The 13,291-nt window shown below is 36.4% G+C and overlaps 3 protein-coding genes across 3 annotated transcripts; 2 read left to right on the top strand and 1 right to left on the bottom strand.

Moving 5' to 3' along the window:
* The first annotated feature begins 1,010 nt into the window (after positions 1-1,010).
* On the top strand, positions 1,011-5,310 carry LOC133310411 (protein trichome birefringence-like 39). The gene is made up of 5 exons (XM_061511343.1): positions 1,011-1,309; positions 1,415-1,586; positions 3,804-3,979; positions 4,519-4,677; positions 4,948-5,310. The coding sequence occupies exons 1-5, from the start codon at positions 1,011-1,013 to the stop codon at positions 5,234-5,236; spliced, it is 1,095 nt and encodes a 364-aa protein (XP_061367327.1). The 3' UTR covers positions 5,237-5,310.
* Positions 5,311-6,434: 1,124 nt separating this feature from the next.
* On the top strand, positions 6,435-8,595 carry LOC133310407 (seed biotin-containing protein SBP65-like). The gene is made up of 2 exons (XM_061511339.1): positions 6,435-7,676; positions 8,179-8,595. The coding sequence occupies exons 1-2, from the start codon at positions 6,435-6,437 to the stop codon at positions 8,593-8,595; spliced, it is 1,659 nt and encodes a 552-aa protein (XP_061367323.1).
* A 932-nt stretch (positions 8,596-9,527) lies between these two features.
* LOC133310415 (signaling peptide TAXIMIN 1-like) lies at positions 9,528-10,373 on the bottom strand. Its single transcript, XM_061511347.1, has 2 exons — positions 10,005-10,373; positions 9,528-9,860 (listed from the first exon to the last, which is right to left on the bottom strand). The coding sequence occupies exons 1-2, from the start codon at positions 10,112-10,114 to the stop codon at positions 9,737-9,739; spliced, it is 234 nt and encodes a 77-aa protein (XP_061367331.1). The 5' UTR covers positions 10,115-10,373; the 3' UTR covers positions 9,528-9,736.
* Between the last annotated feature and the right edge of the window lie 2,918 nt (positions 10,374-13,291).

Below are 13,291 nucleotides of genomic sequence, written 5' to 3'. Positions count from 1 at the left end.
CTCACCCTGTTTCAATCAAGAACTAAGTTTAACTAACTGATAATTTCCCTGCAATTATAAGATCCAAAACTCAAACAAATGAGAAGTTTCCTAGAAAAGAGTACCCCCCCAAAAAAAGATTTTTTTTTTTTGTTTAAATTTGTCAGCTATTAAAGACAACATTTTCCAAATGAAAGGCCATGTATACCATGCACTTCACATCTGATTAGAAAGTACCATTTTTTATAGCACACTAAAAGCAGGCACATGATAGGGTATGTTGGATAGTCAAAGCATGGCAATAGCAGTAGAGTTAATTGAAAAATCATAGCTGAGGCAGGTTTTGGATCGGAACAAAAAGTAACACTCTGAGACCTGAAACTGAAAGAATCAAAGTACCATATATTGCAGAAAATAACTCTGAACCATAAATATGATATTCATGATATATACATAAGACTTTTTTCTTACTTAAATCAAACAGACCTATACATGTAATTAAAAAAAAATATTTCAATCATTATTTTATGAGATTATTGTGCCTATGTTATAGGAGATAATTTTATCTTCTACACATATACAATTATATAAAATCTATCTGAGGTCATTTAAAAAGAAGAAAAAAAAAATATGAATCCCACTTAAGAAATTTTCAGCTGGTGACGTTTTCTTTCAATGCAGGACAAAAAAAAAGGAAAACTATTACAAGACATTTTAAATTCTGTCTTTCTTGGTGGGTAAAGAGTTGCCATTATTTTTGAATCCAATTTTTTTCAAAAGGATTGGCATCCAACCCCACAAGATGCAATTGTTAAAAGAATTCATTCAAAGTTTCACTGTCTCTTGCAGCAGAATTAAATATTCATAAAAATAATAATTAAAACAAGAAAACAAGTTGTTCTGTTCTCACATTGCATGTGGATTTGTGGAACCCCTCTTCACCCCATACACATTATATAAGAGCTTGTTTCCCTTTTTTTTCTCTCCATTGTACAGAGAATCACGGGGAGGGAACGAAACCCAAGAAAATGATGGGTTTATTGGTAGCAGTACTATCACATGCTCTGTTATTAACTCTGTTTCTGTTTTCTCACCATACAAAAGCAGAGGATTTTGATTTGTTCAGTAATGCAACCAGTTTCAGAAGCAGAAACCTTGCAGGAACATGTAACTGGTTCAGTGGCAAATGGGTCTATGATGTTTCATATCCTCTCTATGACCCTTCTAAGTGTCCCTTCATAGATCCACAATTCAATTGCCAAAAGTATGGTCGCCCAGATAAACTGTACCAGAAATATAGGTGGATGCCATTTTCTTGTCCCTTACCAAGGTACTTTTATTTTTCATTGTTTTTTGTTGTTTGTTTTTACCATGTTGTGTTCTTAGGTTGGTGTTGGTGTTAGTGGCTAAATGGGGTTATGAGATTGTTCTCCAGGTTCAATGGATTGGACTTATTGAAGGGATATAGGGGGAAGAAGATTATGTTTGTTGGTGACTCCTTGAGCTTAAACCAGTTCAATTCATTGGCATGTATGATTTATGCTTGGGTACCAAATTCCAGGACCACATTCAGACAGAAAGATGCTCTTTCATCAGTGACATTTGAGGTGGGTTCTTTCATTTTTGTGCTTTTCTTTTTACTTTTTCTATCAATGTTTTTAAACTTTTGCAATGAATTATGGTGCAGGAAATTATTATTATTATTATTTTTTTTTTTCCTTTTGGGGTGTTGTCCATGAAAGTCCTGTCATGTTCTCTTTTGCTTTCAAGTTTTAATTCAAAGTTCAAAACTTTTTCAGTAATTTCCCCGTTTGAACTCAAACTCTGCTGCTTTCAAATCTAAGCCATTTTGGGGGTATTATAAGCCTGCTCGGGACTTGGTATGGTGCATATTTTTGTGTTACTGTGAACACTGAAGTGTGAGCAATAAAGGTAGGATGTGATTGGTGGGAAACTTTGCCTTTTGTTGGAGACATTTTTGATTTGTTAATTTACATCTGATTTTATTTTTTATACATGTATAAAAATGTGTGAGATTTATATATATATATATATATATATATATTTTTATATAGGTTTCATATACTTTTATATATGTATAAGAAATAAAATTATTTTATATAACATAAAAAATATTAATCTTTTTAAAGAGATAATAAATGTTCGTTTATCAATTTGCCTTTATTTTATTATTTTATTTTTTTGGGATGTTATCCATTTAAGTCCTGTTTGCTTTGAAGTTTCAACTCAAAGTAAATAAAACTTTTTGAGTGATTTCCAAGTTTCATCTCAAATTCTACTAACCTCAAGTCTGATCCACTTGGGTATTGTAAGCCTTAAGCTCAGGATTTGGTCATAGTTATATGGTGCATATATTTTCGCTACTGGGAAGCAATGGGGTGTGAGCAATAAAGGTGGGATGTGATTGGTGAGAGGCTTTGTCTTTCCTTGGGGACATTTCTGACTGTAATTTAAGAGATAATAAATGTTTGTCTCTTAATATACTTTAACAGTTCTGTTACTCTTTCCACCAAATTCAAACGTACGTGTACATAATTTTCTCAGCTAGATCAAGAAAAGCCAAAAACAAATAATATTTATTTATGAAATTTTACTATTACTAGAACAAATGTGGAGTTTCATTTGCCACAGATTCATTTGGTTATGCTGGAAATGGTAAAACCTTTATTCTTACTTCATAAGCAAAGTTTGCTTAAACTTCATATTATTCTTTGTTTTTTTAGAACCAAGTTGTGCTTCCAATTGTCAAAATCCGTTTGCTTTGTACAAAAACTTTGTCAAACTAATGTCTCAATTAGCAATGATTAGTGTTGGGGATATAGTTTTCCCTCCAATATTTGCTGTGGTCCATTGGGATCAAATCCATGATTGAAATAGCGCAGCTAACATCATTAGTTGTAACTAAATTATGAGTAAAACAACTACTATTAACAAAAACCATTTTCTGCAAATTCAATGATTGATAATTTGATATTTGCTTTTTCTTTCACTCTCCTCCTATCGGACAATATATATATGCTTCATCATGCTAGTTTATAATATAAGCTTCCTTAATGCTATTTAGATAGTATTACAGGTAAAATTATCCATAATTACATGAGGGTTAATTGAGTTTATAAAGAAAATATATAAAAAAAGAAGTTAAACTAGATTAACTTATACCTTAAGTTTACAACTGTATAGATTGAGACGGCAAGAGTAACATCAAACATTAAGCTTCTCACCTTCTGGGTATCTTCGGAAAATCATATAATTGGTAATTTAAGTCCTTAATGTCTTACAAAATGGACTACTTGTGGTTTAATACAGACACATTTTTGTGCTTCTACTTTTACTCCATAAATTCAGTGTACTGCAAAGGGTAAAAATTAGACCACTTCTTTGTGATAAGGAAGGGTCCCTTTTTGGCCTTTTATACTATTAAAATAGAGGATCATTATTTTTTTCCCCAACTGGTTCATCATAAACCCAATTAGTTCAATTTGAACATTTAAGTTATTTATCAGTTGAACCAATGTTTCTTGGTAAATAAATAGAGTATCAATATTTTGACTTGATGATAATAAATTCTAAGGCTTCATATCCACTTCAAATCTCACTATAATGAAAGTATAGCATACTGGGCTATCTTTTTATTTTATTTTATTATTAGAATTTGGTAGAGACTGGAGAGGTTGCTTAAGAACTAAATTTACTTCAATGGGAGATTTTACCAAATGAAAAAAATTGAATAAAATAAAAAGGATGCTTATGTTAATATCACTACTCACATGTCACAACACAAATGCTGTGTATTTTTTCAGGACTACGGCCTTGAGTTATTTCTGTACCGTACAGCATATTTGGTGGACCTTGATCATGAGAAAGTTGGACGAGTTTTGAAGCTTGACTCAATCATAAATGGTGACGCTTGGAGAGGGATGGACGTGCTGATCTTCAACACGTGGCATTGGTGGACCCACACCGGAAGCGCACAACCGTAGGATCATTCTTTCACATCCTCCTCCTCCTCGTCATATATATATATATATATATATATGAGAAAAATATTTCTGCACTTAATGCAGATAAGTTATCTGCATTTTTCCCAAAACGACGTCCTTTTGGTATTGAAATCTTAAAAAATTATAAATATAAAGACTATTATAATCTTAAAATAAATTAAAATTACAAAAACACCATGATTTTCTTCCAAAATGACGTCATATTGGACTTACTGTAGATAACTTATCTGCAGTAACTGCAAAAAAAGTGAACCCTATATATATATGTGAAAATGATTTTTCATGTTACACGACAAAAAATCAATCTTCTTACACACAATTTAAGCTGAAACCCACCTTTAATTTTTTCCTCATTTCACTATTTAATGGACGCACTATTTAATGGACGCCGTATATATTGAGTATGTAGGAAAATGATGTACCATGACAAAATTCAAAAACAAAACCCATATATCATTTTCAATTCTAAAGTGTTAATGATGCTAATTTTTTGTCAGTTAAAAATTCATGACAGGTGGGATTATGTTCAGGTGAATAATAAGTTGTACAAAGACATGAACCGTTTCGTTGCATACTACAAAGGCCTAACAACTTGGGCAAGGTGGGTTGAAAGGAACGTAAATCCAACACAAACCAAGGTCTTCTTTTTAGGAATTTCTCCTGTGCATTATGAGTAAGTTATTAATTTCTCCTTCAATCTAATTGATTAATACTTAATCAAGTATTAATATACATCCATAATCAATTTATACCCGTGTAAGTATTACACAAAATCTTAAAAATTGATTATGCATGCATCTAACTGTTCATATAATTAATAAATTACAATCATTTTTCTTATACCAGTATAAATTGATATGTGCTATACATACTATGATAATGTAAGTAGTACTAGATTTTAATTGGAAATCTTTGGTTGTGTATATGGTATGGTAATTATTAGGGGGAGAGATTGGAATCAACCAGCAAAGTCATGCATGAGTGAGACACAACCATTCTTTGGTTTGAAGTACCCTGCAGGGACACCAATGGCTTGGGTGGTGGTGAACAAGGTGTTAAGGAGGTTAACTAAGCCAGTTTATTTCTTAGATGTGACAACTCTCTCACAGTACAGAAAAGATGCACATCCTGAAGGGTATAGTGGGGTTATGGCAACAGATTGTAGCCACTGGTGTCTTCCAGGACTTCCTGATACCTGGAATGAGCTTCTGTATGCTGCTCTTTCTAGTTGAGAGCAGCAAAAAGACTTGACAACTTTGTTTATTAGGTCAAACATGTTAGAGGAAAACCCATTGTTTTCAATTGTAGGAAATATTTGTTTTGGCATTTTACTTCTTGTAATTGATTGGGCAATAAAAGGGTTTGATGCTCCAAATTGTAAATGTAAGATTATTTTGGCAGAAATTTGCCTTGAATTGTACCAAATCCCATTTTGAATTTTGAAAATCATATTGGAAAAGACTTGGTGGCTCAGTGTAAATCAAGCATTTGATCAAATTCGCTTTTGTAAGCAATAAGAGAATCTGATGTGACGTTTCAAACTTTAGCAATTCTAATTTCTATGTTTCATCTGTTCAATTTGAATACGACCTATTTTGTAGCCTTCAATTTATAACACTGAGGATCAAGTTGTGAAGAGGGGTGTAAATAATTTCAGATAAATTAATTAGATTTATGTAATGTAAAATATTTTGAGTCGGTACTGGTTTGTTAACTTTGTATACGTTAAATTATAAATCTAATCTGATTTATATTTGAAAATCAAAAAGTCTAGTGTGGGCTTACTAGTCTGTTTAAACTATTATTTGACTTCCTTCAAATGAGAGATGAGCACGAAAAAGTTATCCACACCAAAATATTACATTTAAAAATGTGATTAATATTTTTTTATAAACGGTTCAATTTTCCAAGAGGACCAATTTTTTTTTTTTGGTTACAAAAGGACCAATTTAACTTAGGAACTCGAATTTTCGAAACCCGACTTAGATAAGCCTTGCCTTTCATGACAAAAGGAATGCTAATGTGATGTGTTGAAAAAGGGTAACCAGTGCTGGTATTGATAAAGAAGGAACATGAATAACACCAAGTTATCGGTAATATATGCTAGCCATGTGTCCTAATACGAGATTCCTACAAGCTTTTACGTGTCCTAAACCTAAAGTCCCCCAACTCTTGTTTAAACTTTGATGCTGAAGCTGAGTCACCTAATTGGTTCTAAGACCCTCGCACGTTGCAATAGCCACTACACCACATGTCCTTCCCCATGCAAACCTCATCCACGACCACCTATTCAAACCGACATGCCCCTTTTCTTTTAAACAACACATTCTTTTAAGTGTTCATATGTTCGATTCAGTTCTTCAAACACAAAGCAAACTCAACAAACAAAAGCAGTGTCTTTGTTTTCGAGAGGAAAGAGAGAACAAAACAATGGCATCCGAGCAAATGCCTCGTAGAGAAAATAACATGATGGAGAGAGAGGTTCACATTGAGAAACAAAGAAAGGAGGACACAGGGAGAGCAAGAGAGACCCGTGAATTGGGAACTCACTTCGAGTCTCTTCCTGATAATGTTAGGAGGAGTGAAAGAGGGGGTGATCATAAGGAGAAAGAGAGAGAACTCTACTCTGATAGAGCCAAAGAAGCTGAAGAAAAAGCCAAAAGAGAAAGAGAAAAAGGTGGTGGCGGTGTTCATCAAGTGGGGAAGTTTGAAATGGAAGCTGAAGGGAAGGATTCAAGGGAAGAAGCCTTAAGGGATAGAGCAGACCTCGAGAGAAGAACTAGAGAGGTAAAGGGAAGAGTGTTGAGCGGAGAGGAGAAAGAAAGAAGAGGACAAGTAGAGGCTGAGAAAGCAAGAACAATGGAAAACAGAAGAGATGATAAAGCGAGAGATAGAGCTGAAGACAAGGTAAAGGGTAGGTTGGGTGGTACTGAGGGACAAGGAAGAGAATGTAGAGAAGAAGAAAAAGAAGAGGGTAGATATAGGGTTGGTGGTGAAAATGAAGAAGAGAATGAACGATCTAGGTTGGGTGAGATTGGCAAGTATAGAGCTCAAGCTCAACATAAGGCAATGGATGCTATTGCAGCTGCTCAGGAGAGATATGATAATGCAAAACAAGCATTGAGTGAGGCACCACCAAGTAGTGCAACTCAAACTTCTCAAGACAAAAGTATGCATGAAAAGGAGAAGGCAACACAGGAAAAAGATGCCACAACAGAGAAGGGTCAACAAGGCTATGTTGAAACAAAGGATGTGACAGGAGAGAAGGGCCAGAAGGGTTATGTTGGGGCAAAGGACACCATTTCCAATGTGGCAAAGAGTGCTGTGGACTACACTGCACCAGTTGCTGAGAAGGCCAAAGATGTTACAGTGGAAAGTGGCAAGAGTGCTGCAAAAGTGGCTGCGGATTTGATGGACAAGGCTACGGTGGCAGGGTGGAATGCTGCACATTATTCTGCTGAGAAGACTGTGGAGGGAACCAAGGCTGCCACCAATGCTGTTCAGGGAGCAGCAGGCTATGCAGGCCAAAAGGCTTCCGAGCTTGCAGCTAAGTCGGTTGGTACTGCTAAAGGTTTAGCTGCTGCAGCTGGTGACACTGCCAAGGAGTACACAGCAAGGAAGAAAGAGGAGGCAGAGCGGGAATTGGAGACCAAAAGAGCAGCTCAAAATCAGGTTTTTTTATTTCTGTCAATGGCTTATCTAACTTATTGTTCATTTAATTGTAAGACGATGGTCTATGCTCTATATATTGTATATGTGTGTTATTGTATTGTGCCTCAAGAAACTGAGTAAAACAGTATGATTGATTCAACGATTGGAGTTATTGTGGCAATAACATGTTTGTGACACTTAATATATTTATTTTAAATACGTGGAGACTTTTAGTTTACAATAATGAATTTCAAATAGAGAAAATTGCTGCGATTTGTTGTTAAATGAATATCTAATTAAATTACTAAAAGGAAATAAAAGAGAGTTACAGTTAAGGTCCCTTTAATTTTCTTCCTAGCAAGCTCTATGCTTATTTTTTTGAATACATCAAAGGTTTGGATACAGTACCTGAATAAAGTGAATTCAGTAGTGTCTGCTGGAACTTAATAGAAGGGAAAATGTGTTGTCATTTTGTTGAGGACTGTTTGCTGTAACTTAACTGTAAATTTGCAATTGCATTTAGGAATCCAAGCAAAGGCCATCAGCAGAAAACACAACTGGCAACAATGTACAAAGCTTTCAGGGAGGGCAAGGACAACCTCAAGGGAGAAAGGGAAGTGAGGTAATGACAACCACTGGTGAAACATTAGGCAATGTTGCCACTGATCGAGGGAGCAAGGTGTTGGGAGCCGTAGGTGAAACTGTGGCTGAGATTGGAGAAACCATGATTAAACCAGCGGAGAAAGTGCAACAACAAGGTGTAGAGGGAAAAGGGGGTGGGGTGTTGGATGCCATAGGTGAAACCATAGCAGATATAGCACAGACAACTAAAGTGCTTGCTGTTGGAGAGGGCGAAACAGAGTCAAGGCAGAGCATTGGATCAAAGTCTAGCTCACATGAAAATCAACGTGGTGAACAAGGAGCGTTTAAACATGACTAGTAAGTTGGTGGCTGTGTTTAAGCTTAAGTGAACAGTGAGTTTCATAGATGTTTATGGAGTTGTTGTTTTATGGAAATCTATCATGTACTTGTACTTCAGCTGAAAGTTCCGTGTTTTATGGAATTGTAAATAAATAAAATCTTTAATGATTCTAAAATATAGTACATATATGAAGGTGTTGTATTCTTTTGAGTTTTATTGGTACATCAAATGTAATTAGACCCCTCCTACTTTACATTGTGACCATCCTAGAGATGATAAAAGGAAAAGTTGCAAGAGACAAAACGAAAATGAGTCATGAGGATGGTAAATGCCACCCCAATAATCTCACAGGAGTTCTTGTCTTTGCTTTTGATGATAAGGAGTAGAGAATATAACCAGCTAAAGCATAAACACCACAGCCACTTTGGAATCCTCCAAATACAGATCTGGTTGTGGTTAAAGAAAATTGACTACTGTGAATTAAATGATATCATGTGAATCTTTGTAAGAAAAGAAAAAAGTGAACGCGCCAGGGAAGAGTCCAATTTCTAGTTCAACAGAACAGAACAAAGCTCACCTGCACAACTAACATGCTGGATAATGACTTTAGACGAAAAAGCTGCCAATTTTTCGTATCAATTCTATTCCAGAAAAAAAAAATTTTTTTTTGATATATCCACATTTCATTCCCACACCATTTCCAATACATAACTTCACATTCAAAATCTAGTTCTTAGCCCTGTTATACTAATTATTGAAAATACATGTGTCGTGTCTGCGTTAATTTGTGATACCATCAGTAATCCTCTTCAATGAAAATTAATGCTTGACATATTCGGGAAAAGTAAATTGTTTGGATGGCTAGATAAATAAACTCTAGTTAAACGATAAAAATAATGCAAAAACGAACTAATATCTGCATTAGAGACAAAAAAAAAATGTAGAGTGAACTGTTCAATTTTCTTTTTATTCAACTGGAATTCATCAAACATACTGCTGCGAATTCTCGATGAGAGAATCTAAAAGAACACAAATATCAACAACGAACTTAAAATCCCCAGTCCCAAAACACAAACATTGACAAGAAGAGAAGGGGAATCATCAATCAACAAGTCCAAATTATTTTCTTCCTAGATTGAAGATACAAACCGAAAGCAGCTCAGCAAGGGATCTGAGAGGTGAACCATTCCATGACGTGCAGTGGAGCCTTGATCAATTCCAACGCAAGCTCAACTATTACAGTCAGGCATAAGCAGCAAGGGCATATGCAAGTCAGCAACAACCTGCAAAATATTATCAAAGTTTCGTTTTTTATCCCAATCAGATCCAAACCCAGATCATAAAATCACATGGTAATAACATATTGTAAGATGCTAAAGAGAATTGAACAAAGTGAAGCCATCATAGGAAATTTAAGAATGTTTTACCCGACAATCCAGACAACTATGCCAACGATTGAGATGAGGAGGCAGAGAAATGCAAAAGGAAGACCCAATAGGAAACCTAAGGGTCTGCACTCACCCTCTGAGTTGCACATCTTTTCTATTATAACAATTTGTAGCTCTTAATCTTTATCTCTCAGAAACAAGATCAATAGAGACAGACAGGGATTGTACGCTGTTGACTATCTTTCTACTTCCTTCGTTGTTTCAAAGGGCAAAGTGACAGCTTTTCTGGATTAAACGAAATCAAGGAAAAGTGATTATTATGCTTGACTTTTGCAACGAACGAAAGCGATTATTCTCCAGGAATATATCATCAATTTAATATGAGATATTTGCTTAACCTTTGGGAAATTTTTTTCTATTTTCGTTTTTAAGAACATGTATTTAAATGATTTTCTTTTGATCCTTCCACAGTTCCCCCATAACAACTTTTAATATCCGTGCTGCCACTTGGATGGATCACATTCGTAAATGTTAATGAGATTTTCCAAGCTCTTCAAAATAATTTTGAAGGTCGAGGCGTGACGTGGAATTCAGTGAATGCTCCTTAATAACATCCAACCTGTTTGTTTAAGATTATTCTCACAAATGGAGCAGTCAAAATGAATTTGTTTCGGCGGATCAACCCATCCACCAGGATGAAAGAGACTAAATTTTCAACTCATCTTAAAAGTGAGACCAGACGGGATGAGCTCTTTTTGTGTGGATTGATGGCTAGCATAAGTGGATCGAGACATATCAGTGTAAAATAAACTTGAGCTGACAGGCCAACTCGCTCAACCCGTCAAACAGAGTAGGACAAACCGAGTTTTTTAGCCCATTTTTAATAGCAAAATAGAGCAAGCTGACTCATTTTTTGACAGATTGATGACGAGATGAAATATAACAAACCGTCCACTTTGTCACTCTGTCTACAAGCTTCCAAACGGCGTTTTGCCCAAAAAAGAAAAAAAATTGCTTCGGTAAAAAGTGCATAGAACCTATCGTATTAATAAGAGGAATAATGGGTTAGGCGCATATTCGTACGCGCGCGAAAATTTCACTGTCTGTTAGGTTTTCTTTCAACGATTTTTTTCTTTGAAGTTCTTTCAATGGAGGGAGCAAATTTCAACAACAGCGATCTACTGTCCATGTCTCAAAGGAGTACGAAGCGCACTAAGAATGGAGAAGAAATTCAAACTGAAGCACGAATGAGAGAAGTTTTGAAGGAGTATTAGTCTGGTACTCCGGTGATCGAAAAACAGCGATCATTTGCTGAGGTAACGGGGTGGAGAATAGAGTGTTTGGAGAGGCCATACCCTGGATTTTGGAGGAGATTGAGCCCGATCTGGAACCGTTGCATGCATGGGTGAGATCTCAGAGTGGGGTTTTCAAACAGTGATAAGAGAAGATGGATCAGTGGAAATCAGAAGTAATAAAGAAGCTCGAGCTAGGATGCGTCAGCGATGGAAGAATGCCCTGATTGTTAAGCTCTTGGGGAAGAAGGTTGGGGTCAGTTTCATGAAAAAAAAGGTTGGAATCTCTATGGGCTAAGGCAGGAAGCATTACGGTGGCGGACCTTGGCAATGAGTTTTTCTCTGTACGATTCAGTAGCCTTGAAGATCTAAATCTTGCCATCTCTGGAGGCCCCTGGGTCATCTTAGGCCACTACCTAGCAATTAGGAAATGTGAGCCCTGCTTCGATCCGGACAAAGCCAATATTCACAGGGTTGTAGGATGGGTAAGGCTACCAGTATTCCTCAGGAATACTGTGAATTTCCTTTTCTCAACCACTTGGGATCAGTGATAGGGAAAGTGTTGAAAGTGGACAAAACCACTTCCACTGGAGACAGAGCTCGTTTTGCAAGAGTCTGTATCGAAATTGATCTCTCAAAGCCTTTGAGAGGGGAGTACATACTTGATGGGCATAGGAAAAGAGTTGAGTATGAAGGGCTATTTGTAATCTGTATCAAATGTGGCAGATATGGGCATAATTCGGACTCTTGTCCTGATTTTGTCATGCCTACTTCAGCTCCCTGAACTGACATAGCTCAGGAAAAGCCAGTAGAGAATCCTGGTACTCAAGGTGTTGGACCTTGGATGATTGTGCATCGCATGAAGAGAGGTCCCCAATATTCACAGCACACCCCAGCTCTTTGCAAAAGCCTACTCAAAACCCCATTCTAGCTTCTCCTGGGCAGCAGCCTTGTCATGGGGTGATTTGATGATGACTGCATATTTGTCTTCAGGAGAAGGTACTTATGTTAATTTCAGTTCCAGCATTGCTGATGACAATTTGAATGGTGATGATACTATGAAGGATCCTGACCCTCCTGATCTTACCATGAGAGAAGAAGCAAAGTTGGTAGAAGGCCACTCAGGTATGGAACTGGAACCTCATTTATGTATTAATCTTACTGATGCTATGGCTGTTAGTTGTTCTGTTTGTATTGAGGAAGAGGCTGGTTTTCAGAAGCTCAATGTTGAAACTCAAGATTTAAGTAGCAAGAACTTTGGAATCTTGCAACAATCCCAAAGTTCTCAATGAATATCTTAACCTGGAACTGTAGAGGTGCTGCCAAGAAACAGTTTAAGAGCCAAGAGTTAGTGGAAAGAAAGCCATCAGCATAATTCGTAGCTTGGGATTCTCCAACTACATAATTGCTGATGCAAAGGGTTTTGCTGGGGGGATCTGGATTGTGTGGAACTCCACTGATGTTCAGATTTCTCTTCAATTACTCATGATCAATTCATCCACTGTTGGGTGGAATTTCCTAACAAGAAAGGCTTCTTTTGGATTGCTGTATATGCCAATCCTAAAGAAGAGAACCGTAGGGTGTTATGGGAAGAGTTGAAGAAAATTGGAAGAACAATGAATGACTCCTGGTTACTTTCTGGTGATTTTAATGAAATTGTTTTTGCTTCAGAAAAAAGAGGAGGGGAGCCTATTGACTATAACATATGTAACAGATTTAGCACTGAGCTAGATGCTTGTGGTGTTATGGATCTGGGAGGTGGGGGAAATAGGTTTACTTGGAAAGGACCCAAATTTCTCCATCTTGATAGAGTATATAAAAGATTGGATAGAGCAGTATATAATGAGGATTAGAGAGCAAACTTTGAAGAAGCTGATGTCTTGGTGCTGCCTAGGCTTTTTTCAGATCACAACCCTATTCTAATCAGAATGGAGAATGAGGAGTCCAGATGGAGAGATAGGCCTTTTTGTTTTTTGGCTGCTTGGCAGAAGGACCACATGTTTAGTACTTTCCTCAAAGAAAATTGGAGAGTGT

Source organism: Gastrolobium bilobum, unplaced genomic scaffold (assembly GCF_033153095.1).
Source record: "Gastrolobium bilobum isolate Gb01-03AN ecotype WA unplaced genomic scaffold, APGP_CSIRO_Gbil_v1 utg20292, whole genome shotgun sequence".
NCBI classification, from domain to species: Eukaryota; Viridiplantae; Streptophyta; class Magnoliopsida; order Fabales; family Fabaceae; genus Gastrolobium; species Gastrolobium bilobum.
The sequence above is the reverse complement of the archived record's forward strand: the minus strand, read 5'-3'. Positions and strand labels throughout refer to the sequence as shown.

Excerpts from the sequence above, each read along its gene's own strand:
- LOC133310411 (XM_061511343.1), top strand. The coding sequence starts at position 1,011 with ATGGGTTTATTGGTAGCAGTACTATCACATGCTCTGTTATTAACTCTG. Across the intron at positions 1,310-1,414 it reads TTTTCTTGTCCCTTACCAAG|GTTCAATGGATTGGACTTAT; the intron begins GTACTTTTATTT and ends ATTGTTCTCCAG. Across the intron at positions 4,678-4,947 it reads ATTTCTCCTGTGCATTATGA|GGGGAGAGATTGGAATCAAC; the intron begins GTAAGTTATTAA and ends GGTAATTATTAG.
- LOC133310407 (XM_061511339.1), top strand. The coding sequence starts at position 6,435 with ATGGCATCCGAGCAAATGCCTCGTAGAGAAAATAACATGATGGAGAGA. Across the intron at positions 7,677-8,178 it reads AAAGAGCAGCTCAAAATCAG|GAATCCAAGCAAAGGCCATC; the intron begins GTTTTTTTATTT and ends AATTGCATTTAG.
- LOC133310415 (XM_061511347.1), bottom strand. The coding sequence starts at position 10,114 with ATGTGCAACTCAGAGGGTGAGTGCAGACCCTTAGGTTTCCTATTGGGT. Across the intron at positions 9,861-10,004 it reads ATAGTTGTCTGGATTGTCGG|GTTGTTGCTGACTTGCATAT; the intron begins GTAAAACATTCT and ends AATATTTTGCAG.